The 24,841-nt window shown below is 36.6% G+C and overlaps 1 protein-coding gene across 1 annotated transcript in view; it reads left to right on the top strand.

Moving 5' to 3' along the window:
- Positions 1 to 24,841, top strand: part of dnah9l (dynein, axonemal, heavy polypeptide 9 like) — a 329,459-nt gene that overhangs the window by 240,034 nt on the left and 64,584 nt on the right. Inside the window, exons 54-61 of the mRNA XM_067988173.1 lie at positions 2,803 to 2,945; positions 4,568 to 4,729; positions 7,972 to 8,205; positions 8,644 to 8,790; positions 9,410 to 9,523; positions 9,618 to 9,761; positions 13,965 to 14,147; positions 19,501 to 19,602. Coding sequence (XP_067844274.1) covers positions 2,803 to 2,945; positions 4,568 to 4,729; positions 7,972 to 8,205; positions 8,644 to 8,790; positions 9,410 to 9,523; positions 9,618 to 9,761; positions 13,965 to 14,147; positions 19,501 to 19,602 — 1,229 coding nt within the window. The remainder of the gene's footprint in view (positions 1 to 2,802; positions 2,946 to 4,567; positions 4,730 to 7,971; positions 8,206 to 8,643; positions 8,791 to 9,409; positions 9,524 to 9,617; positions 9,762 to 13,964; positions 14,148 to 19,500; positions 19,603 to 24,841) is intronic.

Below are 24,841 nucleotides of genomic sequence, written 5' to 3'. Positions count from 1 at the left end.
GGCTTTGTGTATCTTTGGGAGGCAGTAGAAGTCTCCCACGCGGGGAGTACGTGGGATGAGAGTGCGTAGGATGCTTTGAAGGTCTGGATCGAAGGTCTTGATCAGTTTGTTGAGCTGGTGGGTGTGTTCTTTGGTCAGATCTGCGGGTAACCGTCTGTAGTGTTCCTGGTTGTCCAGTTGTCGGTTCTTTTTGAACCCTTGATTCTCAAGATATGTGCATAGAAAGCACCCCTGGAAAATGAGTGTTAACTTGGATAATTGTTTTGTCAGTGGTCACATGCCATCTGAACATTAAGGGGTTAGTAACCCTTTCCAGATACCAACGGGAGGCATCACTTCAATACTGGCTTTTGAAGTGTTGTCTCCTGTTGGTACCTGGAAGCAGCCAGTGTCATAGATATTGAATATGTAGATCAGTTTTACTGCCACTCAGCATTGGTCCAGACACTATTCCATATGATTGCATCCTTGTTTGCGTCCAGCCGCCTTGCACGCTGTTCCTTGCTGAGGTCCAGGTAAATGGCATGTTGGGAGTACTTGTGTGCATAGAGTATTACAGAGTCCTGAAAATTTGCCTTCAATGACTTCAAACCCCTTGGATCATTATTCTCTGATATTGTTGCTGTTCCACCTCTGACGTATTTAGCACTGACAAATTTGAGGCAAAAGCACAATTCACAATACACTCCAATATCTTTTGGTTTGCTCGCCAGTCAAATTCTTCTGGTTCCCTCCAGTGCTTTAATGCCAGCTTTGACAGAGAGAAATTAATGCAGTATGGGAATGATAATGTGCACACATTCCATGTTAATCGCTGCTTAACAAACAAAAGAAACATTAAATAAAAACAGAAAATGCTGGAAGTACTCCAGGTCAGGCAGCTTCTGTGGAGAGAGAAACAGAGTTAACGTTTCAGGTCAATGACCTTTTCTCAGAACTATAACGTTAATGCAGCTTTTTGCATTAACAAAAGGTCTTAGTATTTCCCAGGAACAAACTTAAGAGCTTGGGTAGAAATAAACATGCTCAATTAATGCCAGATCGTGAATTACTTATCTTTAATACACAAATAGTATTTGCATTAGTTCTAATGTACAGAACCACTAAAACCATCTGGTCATTTATCTCATTGCTGTTCGTAGGACCTTGCTGTATGCAAATTGGCTGCAACATTTCCCCACACTACAACAATAACTACATTTCAAAAGTGCTTTTGGACGTCCTGATGTTGTGAGAGGGGCTATCTAAATGCAAGTTCTTTTCTTCTTTCTCTTTTTCTTTCTTTTTCCTTTCTTTTCCTTTCTTTTCCTTTCTTTCTCGGAGGTACAGTTTGCATGTCATGCATGTGGTTTGCACATGCCTCCTGGTTCTCGGAACTTCTGGTGCTAAATCTTTTCCGCCCCTAACCACATGAAAACTGCTGCAGTGCAGTCTGCAATGACCCGGATTTATTCTTTTCCTTCCTTGTCCTCCTTCCGTACCTGTTGCTCTACAGGTAAGTAATTTCTCATGTGAAGTAGAAGTGGATATAACTTGGTGTTTTGTAGGGCACCATTTTCTGTTATCTCACTTTAAATTAAATATATTAACTTGAGTGTGCTGGCCGGTTAAACTGGTATTGTAAATATTCAAATTAAACTCTGTTAGGGCATAATGTAAAACATAAAATCACCAATTCTAAATACATAAGGTTAGTGTCTCTAAGACTCTTACCTCGAGGTTGTAAAGTACAGTTTGGGGGTGCAGAGGTGCCCCGAATATTCTTGGTGCCCAGGACCTCAAGAATTCTTAATCTGATTCTGCCCAAAAGTAATTAAGCAAATCTCCAGAATATCGTTCTGATCTTATACCTCTAATGTCCAACTGTAGTTGGTTGCTTTCCAGAGGTGACATTTGCATGGTGCCAGCAGCACAGGAACCATCGTGTTCCCTAAAGAATTTGATCATCTTTGTCTATACTTATCACTTTAATCTTCAATCCCATTCGTAACCAGATTTTTATCCATCTGTTTTTCAAGGCATTAATTGACACCACATTAACTGCTTTTACTGGAGGTCTGTTCCACATATCCACTAATTTGTCAACTGCCTCATAAAATTGAAAATTTGTTTAGCATCCATGGTTGGGTAAATTGGTATAGTTTGTGGAGGGAATGGGCCAAATGGTCTTTTCTTGTACTGTACTTCCTTATGTTGTATTGTATTTCAATTCTTTGTAGTGACTTGCTGCCTTATAGTTGTATCCTACAATGCTAGATGATGCAATCTTATGTTCAACATTGCTGTGGTAAATAGATGTTGTACTCAATAGAAATTGTTCAACAGATTTATGGGGCCAAGATCATAGTTTAATATGTCACTCTTCTCAACATAGACCTGGCACCTAATTGTAAGATTACTAGCCTCAATTCATAAACATAGTAATAGAACTTGTAGCCATCTGTATTACATTTGAAATTACATATTAAACTGTTCTAGACTTAACTCCTGTAAAGTGAATTTCTGTCAACTCATCTTCAAGTTAACTAACCTGTGGTTTTACTCACCACCACAAATGCTTTCTCCCAGACTTATGGGTGCCTGAATGTAACCACGTTAACTCTTCTGTGCCTAACTTCTACACAAGATTTTTCAGTTTAAGTTTAGTAACAATATTTTGTGATGCCTCAGTAAAAACATTATTCTTTCACAGCATTACTGTGTTTACATACATTTTATAGCTTCAATCCATTATTTATGTAGAAAACGAAAGGGAATGTTGTACACAAACTTTTAATAAATAAATACACTATTGTGATCCAGGGGATATTCCAGATTTGTTCAGTGATGATGAAGTGGATGGTATTATATCTACCATAAGGATGGAGTTACGAGGTCTTGGATTATTGGACACCAGAGAGAACTGCTGGCATTTCTTTATTGACCGGATTCGGCAACAGTTAAAGGTCATCTTGCATTATCCCTATTTCACTTACTCTGTTAATTATAAATAAAGTAGAATTATATTTGAATATATTCCATCATTAACATATAGATATATTTCTATAGTTGTTCTGCTTTTAGTTCCAATATTAGAAATCAATATATGGCTTAATAACAACCAAGTGGTGAAATTCTTATTTTAACAAAAACAAAGAGAATATATGTTTTTCTCCATAATTAAGAATATAGTAACAACATCTCATTCTGACATCCTGTATTTCAAAGTTCCTATTCTCACAATTTTGTAAGGGGACCTTGGGTCATGCTTTATTTAGGACATTTTTGCAGTATTTAGATATGTCAAAGAATCAGAAAAAGTGCAACTCTTATCATTCTGATTGTGTATTCAACAATATTAAAAGATTTTTGCAACATTATATTGAAGACATTAGAAATAGTGGATTCAAATTTTCTGGACTTAATCATTTACATAAGTGAAGAAAAGAAAATATTTTCAAATTGACATTTAACATTGTGAAATTGACTATAGGTGCCAAACTGTAATGCTATAAGGCCTGTAAAATGGTCTGCAATAGAGACTGATAATAACTAATACTGTCTTACCAATAAGAGGCAAGTGTGGTAAACTGATTGTGACATTGGAAACAATTAATAGCATTTCTCAATCAAAGTAATATGTTAATTTTTTTTATTATTTCCTTTCACTGGCATCCTTCCTATTCAACACAAGTAAGTTCAAGGACGGATGGTCTATGAAATTAGCTCAGCAATTACAAATAATGCATTATGAAATTATTTTTTTAGTAATAGATCCTCCTATGGTCCCGCTTGTTAACATATTTTGCTGCAAGAAGAATTCAGTTTAAAAAAATACGCAGACACAGGATTTAACACTTTGGAGGTTAAATATAAGAGTAACATTTTACTAATTATTTTTGGAATATGGTTCTGAATCAAATGTTGTATTTTAAGATGCATGGCACCCGATTACTGAGAAACACAAACAACATTGCAGTTTGCCTCAGCACTTTCAACTACTTGGCAAAGTGTGGTAGGAAGGAGGATAATATGGCATCTTTTAAAATTCCAAACCCAGATGGTTCCCATTACATTTCTCTCTGCAATGCTTGCTGTCTCAATGACTGCTTTATTACAGAACTGGAATTTCAATTCAAAGCTACTTAAAGTCCTACAGACATCTTTTTATTAAGCTTCCCATCAGCCTATTTTCCATTATGAATGGTGGCAGTTTCCACAGGGGATTTTCTGTTCGTCCGCTGTGCTTTGTTGGAATAGCCACACAACCCCAGAAAAATGGCGTAAATAGTGTTTGAAAATTCATCCCCATTTTATGGAGAGCTTACCTATTGAACGGGCCTATTAATGTGGTATTTGCAGAGGATACGACTTGGTCACATTACCTTTGTTTTTAGTCCTGTATCATTAATGTTGACATTTTTGTCTTTCCTCACTGCATCTTTCTCATTACAAGTCTCTTTACCATGCAAAATACTCCTCTAATCATCAGTTGAATTCATGGAATGCCTGACTATAGCCTCGAAAACCTGAAGATACTAATTTCTCTTACACATAGTAATTTTACTTGTAAATATGTATTTTTCAGGTTGTTTTATGCTTCTCTCCAGTGGGCTTTGTTCTTCGGATGAGAGCAAGAAAGTTCCCAGCTCTGATGAACTGCACAGCCATTGACTGGTTTCACCCATGGCCCCAAATAGCACTGGAATCTGTCAGCCGTAGTTTCATTGAAAAAATTGATGGACTGGAGGTAAACTTAATATTGCTTGTGTGTTACATTGTGCAACATGGAGTTTCCAGTTCGCCACCTATAGAATTATTTAATTATGAAATTAAAAATGGATTTTCCCCTTCCAAGTCTTATAGACTCAATGAATGATAAATAAACCAGTGACTGGCATTTCATTCCAGAAGGAGCTCAAATAGCATATTGCTGGACTGAAATGGCCCTGATGTCATTGCCAATTGTTGAGTTCAAACTTCAGACAATGCATTTACCCTAAATGGACAATGATATTTTATTTTTGAACTCTACTAGTTTACATATGTTTCCATAGTACACCAACAATTCAAAGCATTTGTCAAAATATACAACAATCAACTAACAGTTTTACAAAGACTAAAGAGTTTGAACTTGAGAAATTGCAAGACAAAACTCACAAGCACAAAATTACTGAATTATTTTTCATAAACTGTCACTCTCTGTTATGAATCTTCTATATGTTCCTTTATGTAACTCCAGTACCAGACCAATAGTTGAATCCAATGGGACTCGTTTTGTAGCTCAAAAATATTCTATAGCAACACACATTTCTGTTGCATCATTTCCTGTGATCAAACACTGAAAGCTGTACAGATTTAAAGTACAGATATTTGATGTATTTTGATCATTATAAGCTTAATGTTCAATAGAGGCTTGATGAGTACAAAATAACATTGCTGTCTAACTGCCATGACCCATTAGAAACTCAGTGATTCATAGTTGTTTGTTCAACTTTTTCATATTTATCTAAATATACCACCCAGACTATCTTTGTGGATTGCCAGGTATATTGATTTGCTGTCTATTTGTTGTATGTTCAATAATATCTATTCATTTGATTATTTATTCATTTCTTAATTTCCATTTTCTTTGCTACAATCCTTTCCTGAAGGAATTGACACTTTTTGGGGTACAGTTCTACAACTGGCAGTCACCTTCTGGTACCTCATCCAAGTGGCTTTCATTCATGTGTGAGCCTTGAGGATGAGTGTTGGCAGGCTAATTGACTGCAGAATGCAGCAAAGCTGAGTCTGATCCTTTACTCGCCTGACATCCACACATATGAGGTCATTGGATAGTAATCATATCTGGGAACTGGCTGATTTTCCCCTCCCTAGCTCAGGGGCACGGAGGCTAATTGTAGTGCCCCTACTGTCGCTCCAGCTGAAATCAGGTAACTCAGTACAGAACAGGGATCAAACCGAGACCATCCAGATCTGTATGACTCACTGGATAAATTCATTAAGCCTTCAGAGGAGCCTACTGGTTAGAAATTTAATCATTATGGTAATTTGAAGATTTTTTTTATTAATAACATATCCACTATTCAGAATTTTTCCAGTTATAGTGGAAGAGTTAACAGGTTAGTCTATTGTACATTATAGAAACTCATACTGAAATATTTGTTACTAATTTCACTGGATATGGAGTTTTTGTATCCATAACTAAATGTTTATACCAATGTGACACCTCTGGATATTTTTGCTTGTAGAACAAATCTTAGTATGGCTTCATTTCACTTAAATGCAAATAATTGCAAGCTTAGTAACCTTAGTATCTAACATAGAAATGCAACTTTTTCACACATGTAATGTCAAAATACAACCTATTTTTGTCCTTTTCACAAAGTATGCCACTTGTCTTAAATGCATAGTTATAAACCTTTTGAAATATTTAGTCTTTATATTAGGAATTTAAACTCATTTATGCACTGGCAGACTTCTTCTGGTACATTAATTATGCACCATGCAGAGTTTTTTAATGCTGTAAATAATTTTATATTTGTATTCCTAAGAAACCTAAAAGCTCTTTTTCTTCAGTGAAGTTATATGTTTGTTAACTTTATTTGCATTCAGATAAGGTCATTTAAATGTATTGCTTGTCGAGCTTAAATTGACCACATTTTTTAATAAGGCAAGAAGAGTGACAGTTGATTTATCTAAAACTGGAGCATGTTGTCCCAGAACATATTTGACCAGAGGCATGAGTTTTTTAAACACTTATGATACAGTGTGCATTAGTGTGAAAACTGAGTTTAGAATATCCCATTAATGACGCAGTGATCAGTTACCAATGGAAATAAATAATTCATGATAAAGGAAATTACTCTAATTAGCAGGCAGTTCAAGTCCTTTGATAAAACCCAGCTCTAATTCCGTGAAGGGCAGGAAGTGCTGTCATCAGTCAGCCCTGAAAAGATTAGCATCTATTATGAATGAGGTTAGGCACCCTAGTGAAGCCATGTGTGTCCTGGAGACAAACTTAATATGTTAAAAAACGGGACACAGTTAGTCTCACCAACACACCATGACTCCTGCTGAGCCATTGTGTATAGGTACAAGCAAACAGCCACAGCCTGATCATTCTTTTCCTGTCCATCATTCTGACAACTGTGAAAATACATTTTCCATGCAAAGTAGGGATAGGGCAAAAAGTATTTGTATAACAGCATGGCGTGTCAAAGAATTTGTTTGATTTTTCAAATAAGATCTTTGAAATGAAACTTTATTATTCTGGAAGTATTGTGTGTTTTTAGCAATGGAATGCATTTGTCGATATGCAGTAAAGTCAAAATATATTACGTATAATTTTCCTTGAAGGAGATGAAATGTTTTTACATTTTTGTCATCTGTAGTAGGTAAATTCTGACCAGTTTGTGTAAATTTCATGTTTGTTTGTGGTAGTGTATATGCCAAGTTAAAGTTCTACAGCTTGGTTTTTGCTTCAAAAATTATATCTTTGCTGAAACCCTAAACCTTTGTGAAGTGGGTAATCAGTTTCGGGTGTATTTATACTGCAGGCAAGGAATTTGATGGCACATTTTTAGATCATAAGACACCTATCTAAACAATTATATTATTCCTTTGCATTCATAATTAAGGATTAGATAAATTTTAATTAATTTTGGAGTAATTTTATAGAATCCTTATCAAAGCACCTAATATAGTAATGGCTACATTTAAGTATATTTATAAATGCAAATATGAACACATTTTATTGTTACTTCTAGCACAGCCATGATAGTTATTTCTTTAATGTAGTATTAATTTATGCAATTAACATTTACTCTGATCAAATTTAGCTAATTTATATAGAGCGCTGAGAAAAGACTAACATTAAAAAAAAGTATTAGGTATACCTGTAAATACTTTAACATAGTCTACAAGTGTTGATGGATTAAATGTTATAGTTTATAATAAACATTTCCCATTATTTTGTTTCTCTCCTAGCCTGAAGTGAAATCTTCTATTAGTCAGTTTATTGCTCATGCACACGTAAGTGTGAATGAAGTTAGTGTGAAATATCAGCAGAATGAGAAGCACTATAACTATACCACTCCAAAAAGCTTCCTAGAACAAATTAAGTTGTATCAAAACTTGCTGAATAAGAAAAGAAAAGAACTAATGCAAAAGAAGGAGCGACTGGAAAATGGTCTTCAAAAACTTCAAACTACGGCTTCACAAGTGAGTATTTGAAACAAAATTAGTGTAGATCTAATTGCACTGTTGAATGGATGAGAAAAGGTATACTTTGTATTTACAAAATTTAGCAGGAATTAAGTAATTTTGTTACAGTGACTTATATGACCAAGCCAAATGTGAACTTGCAAGTAACATCCGTTACTGCTTATCGCTGCTAGTTTTTCTCCTGTGTATTTGTCTCTCTTGGGCTTGTAGAGAAATGTATAACTATGCATGTAGCCATAGAGGACTGAAAATAATTAAACTGTTTCAACCAAGACACAAAGGAATGCTTTACAGTTCCCCAGACACCAACTGCTTTTAACTTTCTGACCCCAAAGATAATGGATTGTGTTATTATATAATAAAATTAAAAACTCAGTTACAGTAGTCTGCTTTTTTATATTTGAAACAGTGCATGTCTCTGCTTTAATTATCTAGGTAGAAGATCTGAAGGCAAAACTAGCTGTTCAAGAAATGGAACTTCACCAAAGGAACAAAGACGCTGAGGCACTGATCACCAAAGTAGGGCAGCAGACTGAGAAGCTAAATCAAGAGAAAGCTATTGCAGATGCTGAAGAGCAAAGGGTACATGCATGACTGATGCCACGTTGTCCAGAGACGGTTACCAAGAATATGAATTTTCAGAAGCCAAAAGTTTTAGTGCTGAGATTTTTGATGTGTTCACAAAATTGCATAAATCTATAATTAGTTATCATTAAAACTGTTCACAGCCAGAAAAAGTGTATCTTTTGTGAGATGGACTAAGTAGCAGTTAAAATGTAAAATACAAGTATAAAACAACTTGAGAATATATTAATTGATCAGTTTTTATGAATTGTTGTGTAAAGGCACTTCCATAAATCACTTATTATTTTGTACTGTCTTATCCAGTTCATTTCTATTCAAGTAATACGTAACATCATATTTTGGAAACTTGCATTTTTGAAAAGCTAAGAGGATAAAAACTATATAATAGACAGTGTTGCAGTAGCATCTTTATATTGGAAAAATAATACCCAACCGGCAGATTTACAATGTTATTTTAAGACTTTTTAAAAGAAAAGTATCACAAGCTATTACGTGATTTAAGAGAAAAGTGGCTACAATAACTTGTTAGTGCTACAAAATTAAACTTTAAACAAGTAAATATATGACGGGCAACAAATACTCTTTAACAGCTTCATTGACAGAAGTGTTGTTGCAGGTAACTGCTATCCGAGCAGAAGTGTCAAAGCAACAGCAGGAATCTGAAGAAGACCTTGCTAAAGCTGAACCTGCACTTAGTGCTGCAAATGCTGCCTTGAACACATTAAACAGGGTATGGAGACCAGGCTACAATGGTTGCAAGAAGTGATTCATTAGTATTTTACTAAATTACATAACTAGTATTTTTTTTCTTTTCGTATTTATAGTCAAACTTGACAGAATTACGAACTTTTCCAAATCCACCTCCAATCGTTATGAATGTTACTGCTGCAGTCCAGGTGCTTTTAGCTCCTAATGGGAAAATTCCGAAAGATCGAAGCTGGAAAACTGCTAAAGTGTATATGAGCAAGGTAACATCATATTAATAATCACATGTAAATGCTATTAAGGTTAGACCACTAAATCAATTTCAAGTAACCAATTTAATCAGACACCCTTTGTGTGTATATATGTGATATATCCATATCAGTATAAACACTTCTAGCATTTTAAAATCTGCATAAGGGTTGAACATTTTATACTAAAAATTTTTATCCATGCTGCATTTATAATCAGATTTTCATATTGCCACAAAGAATTCAGTTACAAATAAAATGCCCACCAAAGATATTTCTGCCTGTATGTTGTAGATTTGTTTTCCTCTGTGAATTTTTTTTTTAGAGAAATATAAATTGAGAGGGTACATTTATAGTCGTATATGTATAGAAGTAATTCACTGATTTTGCCCATTGTACAGCAGATATCTAAAATTCAGATCACATTTATTTCTGCCGACAAGGCCCTGTAACCTTAATATGTGAAGAAAATTTACTAAATATCACATTGAAAAATCTTTGGTCTGGAAACAAAATCATTAACACACAAATTATTCTGTGCAGTCATAATCACAGACTTTTATAATTGATTCTCTTCACACTATAGGGATGCTAATAATTGATTCTGCATAAGATGACTAGCATATTGATTTATGTGTTCATGAAAATATGAGTTAGCATGTTATAATAGAATTGCTTGGTACAAAATAAAAATTCTGAACATTGCATAGTTTGGACTTCATATTTGGTTCTTTACAACAGTTGAGTTCGTACACAGTATATCCAATTCAAGAAAATCCTATGTGATGCCTTGATATATGTGTAATGTTACCAAACTTCAATTTGCTCTTTTTATAGTCAGTGATGGTATCATCAGTTATTATATATTATTATTTTGTCCGTTCTTACCTTTTGCATATTAAAGAATTCCATTGCATAATTGTATTTAGATCAAATTAAATTTCAAACTTGAGAATGGGGTCCTGACTTTTACTTCTCGGTGTATACATACTGAGCTCTGCTAAATTGTATAGTTCTAGTTTATAACTAGTTTGGAGTTGATTAACCAGAATTTGGTGCTAACTATATTTTTTCATTTGATGCAACAGTGACAGTATTTGGAATCACCCATCACCAATATGCATGGTCAATGTCTCACTGTCACACTTTCAGTTCAATCTAGTGAAATATACATTTTTAAGTTTTCTAAGAAGAACATTTAAGGCATTTTGCAAACTACCACAGATGCAAATAAAACCTACAAGGGTTATTACTAAAATGCTCATACGTTTAACAAATAGCAGACTTAATGCATTTTAATTTAATCAATTTGATTTACATTTCTGTCTGTAACAATGTAGTTCTGTATGCTTATCCCTGGGGCAAGGTTTTGAAACACATCTGCAATCATTTTTTATTGTAATTACTCATTCCCATCATTAACAATAATTATTTTTGATCCAACCTTATTAGGTAGAGTAAACATCAGTACTATAGCCTTGAAAAAGTGAAATACACAGCATGACTTTGTCTAATGTCCCTACAACTAAAAGAAACTAAAACAAAAACAGACATCATAAAATCAAAATGAAAATTTCAGCAAATAAAATTTATTGTTTTTGTCTAGCAATCTTAAGCTGCAATTGTACTGCAGATACCAGCCTCAGCCAATATCTCAAGAGTTTGATCTACAGTTGAAAAACCAAGTCACACTGTTGGCTGCACTTCACTATAGAGTGCACTGAACTCAGTGACAAAGGAGCCCTTGCCATTCATGCTTAAGACACATTCAACGAGCTCCACTCACCAGATGGCTATTTTTTTAATGCTGTGAGAGCATGATGAGAGCATTACTTCTCTTTTAGCAATAAAACAGCCAGAAATAAGTTTATAAAGTACTCAGGAGGAACCTGGGCACTGTAAAATGTGGCCTTATACCAGGATAGTGTCGGCTGTGGTTTCATAACTCTTGTCTCAATGCACTCAGGAGTCAGATATCAGATCTGACTTATTCTGCCATTATTGCATTGATGAGCACTTTGTATTGACAAGTGGTAGTACAATGGCAGCCTTATTTGCTGGGAACCTAGCTGCATTGACAGTAATAGTGAGATGTCTGAAAGCAGTTAAAGTGAAGGCAATCTTAAAAGTGCTTCACCATGTTAAAATATCGTTATATCTTACAGATAACATACGTTTATTCCAAGGTACCCAGATTTGACCGTTTATGGTAGGCAACTGGTTTAGCCATTCATCACCAGATCTGGTTGGACCAATAAAGCACTATCGGGTCCTGCTCTCCCCTGCTAAAACTGCTCACTATTCCAGGATCATCTTGGAATGCAAAGATAACCGCCGGCTCTCTTCTTCCCTACAAACCGTCTTCTTAAACCCCTCTCCCCTGCCTCCTCCACCCTCACCTCCAACAAACAAGTGCGAGGAGCTCATGGACTACTTTGTCACTAAGATTGAAACCACTCGTTCAGCTGCCTCTGCCGCTTCCCTCCCTTCCCCTAGCCCACCGAACCAAACTTTCCCTATGGTTCCCCCCTGCCCTAGCCCTGAACTAACATCTTTCTCTAGTTTCTCTCCTATCACCCCTCATGCCCTCTCTGAGCTCATCTTGACCATGAGACCCAACCTCGACCCTATTCCTACCAAACTGCTGACCACCCAACTTCCCTTCCTGGCCCCCATGTTAGCTGATATTGTAAATGGTTCCCTCTCCTCAGGTACTGCACCACTCCCCTTAAAATCTGGCATCATCGCCCCCCTCCTCAAAAAACCCACCCTTGACACCTCTGTCCTTGCAAACTACCGCCCCATTTCCAGCTCTCTTTCCTCTCAAGTCCTTGATTGGAGTGTTGTCGCCTCCCAATTCCGTGCCCATCTTTCCCGCAACTCCATCTTTGAATCCCTCCAATCAGATTTCTGCCCCTGCCACAGTACTGAAACAGCTCTTATCAAAGTCACAAATGACATCCTATGTGACTGCGACCATGGTAAACTATCCCTCCTCATCCTTCTCCACCTGTCTGCAGCCTTTGACAGGGTTTACCACACCACCCTCCTCCATCATCCAGCTGGGTGGGACTGCGTTCGCCATTCTTATCTATCCAGTTGTAGCCAGAGAATCACCTGCAATGGCTTCTCTTCCCGCTCCCGCACTGTTGCCTCTGGAGTCCCCCAAGGATCTAACTTTGGCCTCCTCCTATTTCTCATCTACATGCAATCCCTAGGCGACATCATCCAAAAAGTCGGCTTCAGGTTCCATGCGTACACTGTTTGTCCAAAATCCCATACTGGATAAGCAGAAATTTCCTCCAACTAAATATTGGGAAGACCGAAGCCATTGTCTTTGGTCCCCACCACAAACTCCATTCCCTAGCCACCGACTCCATCCCTCTCTCTGGCCATTGTCTGAGGCTGAACCAGACCGTTTACAAATTTGGCATCCTATTTAACCCTGAGATGAACTTTTGACCACATATCCACTCTATCACCAAGACCGTCTACTTGCACCTCCATTTCATTGCCCGTATCACCCCCGCCTCAGCTCCTCTGCTGCTGAAACCCTTATCCATGCCTTTGTTACTTCTAGACTTGACTATTCCAATGCTCTCCTGGCTGGCCTCCCATCTTCCACCCTCCATAAAGTTGAGCTCATCCAAGACTCTGCTGCCCGTATCCAAACTCGCACCAAGTCCCATTCACCATCACCTCTGTGCGCTCTGTACTACCTTGGCCCCCGGTTCGGTAACGCCTCGATTTTAAAAGTCTCAACCTTGTTTTCAAATCGCTCCGTGGCCTCGCCCCTCCCTATCTCTGTAACCTCCTCCAGCCCTACAACCCTCCGAGATCTCTGCGCTCCTCCAATTCTTGCCTTTTGTGCATCCCCGATTTTAATTGCTCCACCATTGGCGGCCGTGCCTTCAGCTGCCTAGGCCCTAAGCTCTAGAATTCCCTCCCTAAACCTCTCCACCTTTCTACCTCTCTCTCCTCCTTAAAATCTAACTCTTTGACCAAGCCTTTGGTCACCTGTACTAATATCTCCTTATGTGGCTCGGTGTCAAATTTTGTTTAATAACGCTCCTGTGAAGTGCCTTGGGACGTTAAAGGCACTATATGAATGCGAGTTTTTGTTGTTTTTTTTATTTTTTGTGCATGTGTTGAGTACAGGGAAGGTAGTTAAATTACTTGAATGCCATTTACCCGAATTGGTTTTAAATTTTGTCTCAGGTGGATGATTTCCTACAGGCTATTGTTAACTTTGATAAAGAGCATATCCCTGAAGCCACTATCAAAAATATAAAAGAAGAATATCTTGGAGACCCTGAATTCAATCCAGAGTTTGTGCGAACAAAGTCATCAGCTGCTGCTGGACTCTGTGCTTGGGTTATAAATATTATTAAATTCCATGAGGTAAGGATCTTGATAACTAAAATATTTAGGGTTTCTTGTTTTATAATTATTTTTTGACCAATTTTTAGTTTGCACCAATATCTGTTTTATCAATGTTTTTAGTTGGCTCTGAGACTTTTACTGAATCTGGTTTTACGAGTATTTTCAGAAAGCTTTTTTGTTGAAATAATGGCTCTAGAGTTTCCATGTATCCCTCACCTGTCAGCATCTCCTCCCTAGCTAATGGGACCTAGTCTATTACTTCAATATTGTGGTGCTCACAACTGCTTTTATGGCCTGAATGGCCAGCAGTTGCTGTCTTGATGACTTGCTCTCCATCTCCCTCTTCTCAATTCAGATATTTGCATCTGAAAACACATCCTTTGATTGGGTGAGCTGAGGGGAAAATGCAGATGAAAGGCAGTGTCATTGAAAGATTTCACTGGAACGATGTCGCTGTACTAGTTAGTTATTTTTAGGGTTGCTGATATTTGGTTTGTTGGGTTTTGTAATATTACCGAAGTAAACACAAACACCAATTTATTCTGTCCAGTGGCATTAAACTCAAAATTTGGAAACACTATAAATGTTTTATCAGAAGAAAAAAATAGATTACAGATTCTGCAATAGTATATACATATAAAATATATATGCTACCTACCTGTGACCCTCAATAATATTAGCACCTTAAAAAGAGAATTTTTCACCAACAATATCATTAGCAAATAATTCAAATTAATGTAATATTCCTTTTGTCTTATTCATGTCTATTTCTGTTGAACTTCTACATTTAAACTGAGAGTATTGATGACATTGTTGTGATACTGGTTTAGAGGAGCTGAGCCTGATGCTCTGAATTGGTATGTACAATTGGAATGAGACAATTGCTAACATTGACTAGTTAACAATCCTATCCAGAGAAATTCCAGAGACTTGCAGCACTTCCTCAGTATTGCACTGAAGTGTCGGCCTAGATTATGTGCTCATTGTCGGAGGTACCATCTTTCGGATGAGACATTAAACCGAGGCCCTCTCAGGTGGACGTAAAAGATCCCATGGCACTATTTTGAAGAAGAGCAGGGGAGTTCTCCCTGGTGTCCTGGCCAATATTTTTCCCTCAACCAACATCGCTAAATCAGCATTATCTGGTCATTATCTCATTGCTGTTCGTGGGACCTTGCTGTGTGCAAATTGGCTGCTGCGTTTCCCTACATTACAACAGTGACTACACTTCAAAAGCACTTAATCGGCTGTAAAGTGCTTTGGGGCGTCCTGAGGTCCAGAAAAGCGCTATATAAATACAACAACTTCTTTCTTTATCCCTACTAAGCAAAATTCAGGTTACTGGGCACGGTTCCATAAACGCTGGAGAAATATCCAAAACCTCTTCTTTGTTTTGGAGAGGAACTTCTTGAGTAAGTTTTTCTTTGCTGCACGCAGCCAGTGGTCTGCACGTATTTGCACCGACCCTCACTCACGAGCAGGCCCTTTAATTTACACCAGGTTCCATAAACACCGGAGAAGCATCTGAGGGCTGGAGAATGGAAAATGTAAATTCAAAAAAGGAGTACGGCGTGGTAATTACAGGCTAATTAGGTTAACTTCCATTGAGGAAAAATACTTGCCGGCATTTAATGAGATGCTGTAAATGAACATTTGAAGAGCAAAGTATCATAAGGAGCAATCAGAATGGTTTTAGAAATATCAGGTCACACAAATGCAAAGAAAAATGGAAATCCAGCAGACTGCAAGAGCGATATAAAAAAAACAAAGGGATACAAAGGAAGTAATAATAAGTGCAGAAAGGGAGCATGAGCAAAAGCTTGCAGGGGGTATCAGAGTTAACAGTAAAACTTTTTATAATAATGTTAAGAGAAAGAATGGTAAGGGGGAATGTGGGCACATTAAACACAGGTGCAGGTGATGCTATAATGGATAATAATGAAATAGCAGACGTGTTAAATCAATACTTTTTATCCATTTTCACAATGGAGGAGGAGGGCAAAACAAGGGAACCTAAAAATATGTCAAGGGGAGGAACTTAGTGGATTTAATATAAGTTTTAAAATGGTAATGGAGAAAATAATGGGACTTAAGGTAGACAAATCTCCAGGACTAGATGGTTTCCATCCTAGGATATTAAATGATACAGGTAAGCTCTTTAGATTCTGGAATTGTGTCTTTGGATTAGAAAATTGCAAATGTCATTCCATTATTTAAGGCGGAAGAGAGGGAGAAACCAACAGACCTGTCAGTTTAACGTCAGTTCTGGGGAAGTTATTGGAATCTATCATCAGGGACACGGTGATAAATATGAGCTGATCAAAGAGAATCAGCCAGAATTTGTGAAGCTCAAGTCATGTTTGACTAATCTAGTTGAATTTTTTGAGGAGATCAGATGGATAGAGGAGTGCTGATGGATGTTGTCAATACAAACTTTCAGGAGGCATTTGATAAGGTTCTGTATAAGAGATTGTTAGCAAAAATGAGAGTGCATGGAATTTGTTGGGAGGTAGGAGGCATTGAGTAGGAATAAAAGGAATGTACTCTGAAAGGCAGGATGTGACACGTGATGTTCCTCAGGGATCTATGCTGAGATTTCAGCTTTTCACCATATATATCATATTGGATAAAGGAATAGAGAGTTGCATATTCAAGTTTGTAGATACTAAGTTAGGAAGTACAGTAAGTTGTGTAGATGGGAGCAGGAAGTTGCAAATGGACATAGGCAGATTAAGTGAGTGGGCAAAACTGTGGCAGATAGAGTTCAATGTGGGCAAGTGTCAGATCATCCACTTTGGATCCAAGAAAGACAAATCACAATATTTTCATAATAGCAAAAGATTAGGAACTGTGGAGGAGAAAAGGGATTTGGGTGTTCAGGTACACACATCGGTATAAGCTAGTGTACAGATACAAAAAGTTATCTAAAAGGATAATGGAATATTGACCTTTATCTCAAGGGGACTGGAATACAAAGGAGAGGAAGTTTTGTTTCAGTTGTACATAACAACTTGGTCAGACCCAATCTGGAGAACTGCGTTCAGTTTTGTGTACCTCCTCAGGAAGGATAAACTGGCCTTGGAGGGGGTACAGCGCAGATAACCAGAATGATACTGGGGCTTTAAGGGTTAAATTATGAGGACAAGTTGCATAAACTTGGGTTGTATTCCCTTGAGTGTAGATGGTTGAGGGGTGACCTAATCAAAGTGATTAAAATGATAAAGGGATTTGATAGGGTAGATACAGAGAAGCTATTTCCTCTGGGGGAATCCGGAATCAGGGGCTACAATCTTAGGAGTAAAATCAGGAAGCACTTTTTCACACAAAATGTAATGGAAATTCTGAACTTTCTCCTCCAAGAGGCTGTGGATGCTGGGCCAATAGATATTTTCAAGACTGAGATCGATAGATTTTTGTTAGGTAAGGGTAAGGGATATGGATCACAGGCAGGTAAATGGCGTTGAGGTACAGATTAACCATGATCTGATTGAATGGTGGAACAGGCTTGAAGGGCTGAATGACCTACTCCTGTTCCTTTGTTCCTATCAGGATGGCTGGTGCGGAAATGGAAAATTCATTCTGGTGCAGTAGTGAATGCTTTTCTAATTGGGATTATGGGTAAAGGGTAAACGTTATCCCTGTAATATATGTGAGATGGGAGTGTTCGATACTGAAACGGAATGATAAAATGTGTTCTATTTCCAGCACTAATATCCTTCACCTTGAATAGTTAAATTCACCCAAAAATATGCATTAAAATGCCTTGAAACAGCCATTAGCAGAATATTACTTCATATCTGTTCAGTTAAGACCAGTGAAACTGTAATTTTGGAATCAATACAGATGTCAGATTAGGTGGAATGTGAATCATTAAAATGTAGAGTTGGGATTTCTTCTCTATGAAATCAAAGAAACTGCTAAGATTAGTTTTGATGTGTTATACTTAAAAATTATTTGGAAAAGCTTTTTATATAGTCCTGTAAATAAATGCCCATTGTGGTTACATTTCCCTTATCCTTTGACAGCTTTATTTAAAATAATTGGCACTGAACTTCAAAGGATAGAAGAATTAAAATGAACTGTAGTGATTTGTAAATATTTTCACTTATAAACCATATAGACCAGCAGAAGGCATATTATAGCAATATTTGATATATATCTTTTTAACCAATCAAAAGTACTTGTTTTAGGCATGATTGAATGCTTTGCAAGAGAACATATGTCAACTGAACATTTCATTGCTGACTGAAGTGTTATCATGATGTATTTTGCCAGTAGTAGCACATCTATCATAGATAGACTTAAAACTTACACAAAATGTACATTCTCATTAATGATGAGTGGCTAATTCATCTTACTACAGCGTAATTAATGTTTTTTCCACAGAATAATTTTTCATTGTTTGTTGTGATGCATTTTCAACATTTTTTGTTACCTTTTCTCTATCTGCATGCCTGTCACGATGTCATTTTCAAAAGATGTATGTAAGTATTAACCTGGTTTAATGTTTGCTTGCAATTTGAGTGTTCCTTTACAAGGTTGGCTTGCAACAGCATTTTAGGACTCCAACATTTGTGATCAATCATGTACCACAACTCATTTTTGTGATATTTGCATATGTTTAAAAAACACAACGAAAAAAGATGTACTTTATTAACTAATATCTGTCCTCACACTGTTCTTAATCATTTTAATTATGTAGTGTATGCAGAAATGTAATGGTGGTTTCTCTGTGTTGTTAACCTCCTTCTCTGATTAAGTCACTGATTTTACTCGGAACTTCCTGAACTCTGTAACTCCCCAAAACATTGTTTGTATGCATAAACATGTTTTTAAAAAAAGGTTGCTGAATTATTGGTGGTATGATAATCACACAGTAGCAACAGTGTAAGAACACTGGTTGCTAAATGAGGAGAGCTGAGTTCAAAATCTGGGTTTATTGACATTCACATTCAGCTGCCCTTTGAAGGTGAATTTGCTATGTTTAAAATGAAGCATGGGGGAGGGAGAAAGGGGACGAAAAATCTCACCCCACATTGACAGGGTCAATAAAGGAGCATTATTGACAGTATCCATGGAGCTATCTGCATGCCAGAACATCCCATGCTTGCAAAAGCACAGGATAGCACGTATGCAAGGGATAGGAAGGAGAGATCAGTGAAGCAGAGAGAAAGAGTGGAATATATGTACAGAATTTGTAGTTAATGTACTTTAATTAAAGCTCTGTATTTTGCAACTCACTTCTTCTTGGTTTTTAGATTGCAGATATATTACAAATAAATCTTTTCACTTTACCTCCATTCTGAGCTCGCCTCCACTATTATAGATAAATTGAATAATGTTAATGGTGATTATGCTTATATACTGACAGGTTTACTGTGAAGTGGAACTCAAACGTAAAGCACTTGTGCAAGCCAATTCTGACTTAGCTGCTGCTGCAGAGAAACTTGAGATCATTAGAAAAAAGCTTGTAGTAAGTACTATGAATTGTACTTAACCTCTGTGAAATATATTTTGCATTTACAAAAAAGAACTCTTATTAAATTTGATACTCTGCCTTGTCAATTAACTTATGAGTTAAGATGCATCAGGTAACTGATATCATTGCGGTGTCAATTTGATAGAACAAATCTATATTTTAATGGCTGCAATGAGACAAATTCACCAAAGTAACAATCGCTAAGTAACTTTGATAACATTTATTCCTTAATCCTCATATTCTCTAGATGTGGATAATATGCAATATGTAATATAATGCCAGATGTTAATTTACTTACCAAGTCATCTAAAGTAGCAACTCTGATATTGTTGTGGCTGGTCCATAAACCAATTACTACACTGACTATTGTGAAATCTAATGCCTGGTGAATTGATTCTTGTTAACTCTTTTGAATACTACAGTAGTCATTCAATGGTCAAAAGCACAGATAAATCATGATTTTTTTCAATTGATTTGTTCTGAGATTAATATGAATTTAAAATATATTTTGTTTTATTTTGCATGTATTCAATTGTTTATGTATAACACTCTTCGTGCGGAGCGTATTGTAACTACTTATGGATAGCGTACCCCGATGGAAAAATGTACATGTTTCACAGCTGAAAGTATTTAATTATTCAAAGGTTTGATTTAAAAATATTGTACTGCAGATGCTTCAATATCTATAGCTTATGCCTATGATCAACAATTATGAATACCAAATCTTTGCCTAGATCTACTTTCACTAGATAACACTAAATCTATTATATATTTCAATACAAAAAAATGAAATTACACAATCCTGTAGTTGATGCATAATTGCACGGTAAAAATAGTTTTTTGCAAATAATGACAAGTTTTTCAATGAATTACAATATATTAAAGATGGGTTTCACCAATTAATATTCGTAAGTATGGCATGGCACGGCACAATAACACATTGTTTAAGCCATTTTATCCCATTGCAGTCACTTCTATTGCAGCCGAAGAAATGTGTGACTGGAGTGAAAAGTGGAGTTCAGTGCATAAGAATGCTAAAGCATCATCTCATGATATCAATCTCCCCTAGTAAGAAACTAATATCATTCAGAACTGCCACATTAATGCAACTTTACTTTTAACCTTCCATTTTTAATTTATTTTCTCCCCCCACCCTAGGCCTTTTAAGTCACACACCTGAGAAGGTGGACATGTGACCTATGAAAGATACTTTATAAACCAATGCACAGAAGTGCACAAGAGGTCAGTGGGATGTGGTCTCCAATTTTTCCCTGTTGAGAATTACCTTGCCTCTTCTCAGTTGTAGATAGATTGGCATGTTGAGAATTGAGGATGCAAACCCAAGCCTTGTAACTCCATGATGTGTTGACTATGTGATTGCCCCCACCACCTGACCCACCATTTTATTTTGGTATTATGTGGTACTTAAACAGTTTAATATTAAGACATTTATTTAATCAATGATGCATTTCAAAGCATCCTGTTATAACATCAAAGTGTTTATATACTTTCTATAGTCGTTTTCTAAAATAGTACAATTATGGTCTGTTAAAATTATCATTTGCAGCACAGTGGCTGCGCTATCTCATTTGGACATGATTCAGTTCCTAGTGCTGCAGATGAGATTATTTTCATCCAACACTCATCTTTGATGCCAATTTTCCAAAGTTGCTCCCCATTGTAAAATGGACTGTGGAGGCACAGATATTAAGTTATAAAAAAAGGAAACACGAATAGGTGACACAAGTTGGAAATAATGTCAAAGTAAAGTTAAAATAATAAATATAGAAGAAAGTGGGGAAAAGACAAGGGGTAGTAAAACCACAGTTTTTATTAAAATTGTATTTAGGTTTCTAATTTTGTAGTGTAGAATTAATAATACAGTAATAAAGCTACCCCTAACTTTGCTTAGCTTTATTATTCTAATATTATTGCTCCTCTCAACCTCATAGCATGTGAACCGAAAGCTTTAAAAAACAATTCTGGCCCACAAAGTCTGGAATTTCCCTAGTCCCAGCAGCAATGTAAGGGTAAACACGATGGCACGATTTTCCACTTTGATGGAATGTCACAGCAGGGTGGGAATTCTATATACCCCAGTGGCATGACTCTGACCCAAGCTGAGTTTCCAGGTTCAGGATAATTGACATATCAGAGATGAGGATGAATTTCTTCACTCAGAGGATTGTGAATCTTTGGAATTCTCTACCCCAGAGGTCTGTGGATGCTCAGTCATTGTGTATATTCAAGGCTGAGATTGATAGATTTTTGGACTCTGGGGGAATCAAGGGATATGGGGATCGGGCAGGAAAGTGGAGTTGAGGTCGAAGATCAGCCATGACCTTATTGAATGGTGGAGCAGGCTTGAGGGGTCGTATGATCTACTCCTGCTCCTATTTCTTATGTTCTTATGAGGCAGGTTTCTGGCTGGATTCTTGCCTCTGCTGGGGACCCTGTCTGGGGGAGGGGGAGAGGAAACAAAATGGCTCCAGCAGGCCTCAGATGCGCTGACATCGATTCCAAAAACTGCCATGGCCCATGAAATTTTAAAAGCTCCACCCTACCTCCTCTACCAGCCCTAGAAAATCTAATTGCCCTTCTCTAGCATTCAGTATTGCTGGGGCACAAATGACAGGAAATATGTCGGGTGGCATATTTCCATCATTTGCATGTCCTTTGCCCATATTTGATCAGCTGTATTCTGTATCTCTGGTCCATTTCAATGGAAATTCCCAGAAGTGGCAGGGATGAGCAGAGAACTGGTGGAGCAGCCCCTGAAGCATTTACCACTCATGTCCTCCGGAGTTACATTGGGGAGCTTGCGCAATTCCAATGGAAAATGCTCCTCGATATCTGTAATGCTAGAAGGGCATTGGACCTTCGACTGGGTGCCTCAAAGTTTGCATTCCAGTCACACTCAGACTACCTAGGAGTTTGCCCACCTTAGTCTGATTGTGAGGGAGAGAGGAAGAAATTTGGCTGGTAGAGATCTCCCTTTCTACATTTCTCCCGCAAAATCCACCTTGAAGCACAATCAAGGCCTGGCATTAATGGAGTCATTGGAGACCTCTGAGTTGGAAAAGTGCACCCTTCTTACCAAGGAGATCACTGTGATTTGAGGAGGTAGCTAAGAAGGAATTTTAAAAAGTAAAAGTGCAGCAAGGCACTACTGGACAGAACAATTTGTTAAGTATTTAAAGCTTTTCCATCCAAATTAGCTATGAATTACACAAAGAAAAACAAGTATTTAAGAACTCAAAGAAACCCAGATGTCCTTAGACATATCCAACACATTTTTTATTGCTGACTTTTCCTGTTCCTTTATAATCCTGTCACAATTTTTTTGACTTTTTAGATGCTGGAAAAAGATCTTCAGCTACTGTTAGCTTGAGAAATTTTAAAAAACATAAAGCCCTGTTTAACAAAAATTTCATTAACATAGAGAATTTTAGGGTTGTAACTATTTCCATGGTATAATATTCAAAGGACTGTACGGGTTCACAGCACCATGAATATTAGAAAATGAACACCTAAAAACGCATGACACCATGCCATTGTGCAATAGATCATGGATCATTACCTAACTTGTATCAAACAAGGTTCCTTTTAAATATTTCTTTAAAATTAGAAAAAAATTTAGTTTTGTAAGGTGAATAGTTACTACACCTTTGAATGTTGATAATCTATAGTAACCTAGCAACAGCCAAACCCATGAAAAGAGTAACATTTTCAGCTATAACAGAATTCATTAAAATGGAGGAATCTAGTTAAATGCTGGGTATGAAGTGTGTTTTAAATTGCACCTGATGATTAAGAACAAATGTACTGGGCATTTAATGTGTAGAAGGACTGCAAGATAATTAACTGGCATGCATAAAGATTCATGCTTTAGACAAAATTTTAATTTCGCACATAAATGTGCCTGATGTAGGCAGCATTTAATCACATAGCTGACAGGAGTAACTACTTTCATTTAACCTTGACTGAAGATCATGAATTCTAACAGGTTTAATTGGATACATCATTTAACAGAATGAACAGAGCAAATTTTCTTCAATTCATAGGTTCTGATTGACATGCACCAGCAATAAGGCCTAGTACAATTAAAGCTGATCTGCATTTGTGGCCCTGGCAGACATTGCCATAGTGATGTGACACTATTTGATCATCATGGCACCAAAACTTGATTGAACTTTCACTTGTTTTGAAAAGGGCAGCACTTCAAATGCAAAGAGATTCAGAGAGAAAATGTAGCTACTTTGAAATTATCTGCAAACATCACAATATGCATCCACATTTATTCTCAGACTACTCATGTTAATGTGTAAAGAAAAAAGTACATAATGCTTTTTCATATTTGAAATACTTTCTAATTTTCAAACAGCATGGATACGAAAGCATTTTCCTCATACAAAGCATTCTAAATAGTAAATACATTTTAATGTATTTTAATTCCTATTTATCTTCATTTTAACATTACAGTATGAAATGTACATTTTTTGTAACATGAATAGAAGTTTCTAATCTGTATATTCTGTTATTTCAATAAAATCTTGTAAGAGTAAATAGTGTACAAATATTTAAAGGATAATTTCCAAGTAAAATTCCATGGGAATAGGAATTTAACTGATGTGCAGATGCTGTGATACCTAACAACTCCAAACAAATGGTACTCATCGCCATATTATTTTTTTGTTACCTCTTATCCCCAGTAGATGTTGATTTGGTAGTTTTTATTTTAGCTTAAAACTATTTCAGAAATTAAAGTACTATGGAACTTGCCTTTTTTTGTGATGTAATTTCTCATTTCAAATTATTTTTCTTGGCAATCTTGCCTCTGAAGAGGTTGTAGATGAAATTACTCTTTTTCTCATTTCTTTTCCCCTCATGGACATAGTTTACTTTTTGTTTTGACTGGGAAATTGTGCGGCTTTCTCCTCCTTTTGGAGTGACATGATGAAGTTTGTGTATTATCCGTAGTGATCAGCAGACATATTGGCTGCCTTAGTGAGCAACCAATGGTTACGTGAACATGTTCCTATAGTGCACTACATATAATCACCAATAGATGTAAAATGTATTAATTATTCAAATATTATTTACATGGATAATAAGTGATATTATTCATATACAAGTATAACGGTGTCTAGTCAAAATAGAAAATTGTGGCAGATTTCAGGAAAAAAAACTTTTATATTAGGGACACATCACTGGCAAAAATTCCAAGTTCTGC

The sequence above is a fragment of the Heptranchias perlo genome, chromosome 7 (assembly GCF_035084215.1).
Source record: "Heptranchias perlo isolate sHepPer1 chromosome 7, sHepPer1.hap1, whole genome shotgun sequence".
In the NCBI taxonomy this organism is placed as follows: domain Eukaryota; kingdom Metazoa; phylum Chordata; class Chondrichthyes; order Hexanchiformes; family Hexanchidae; genus Heptranchias; species Heptranchias perlo.
Note: the sequence above shows the minus strand (reverse complement) of the source record. Positions and strands in the feature narration are given on the sequence as shown.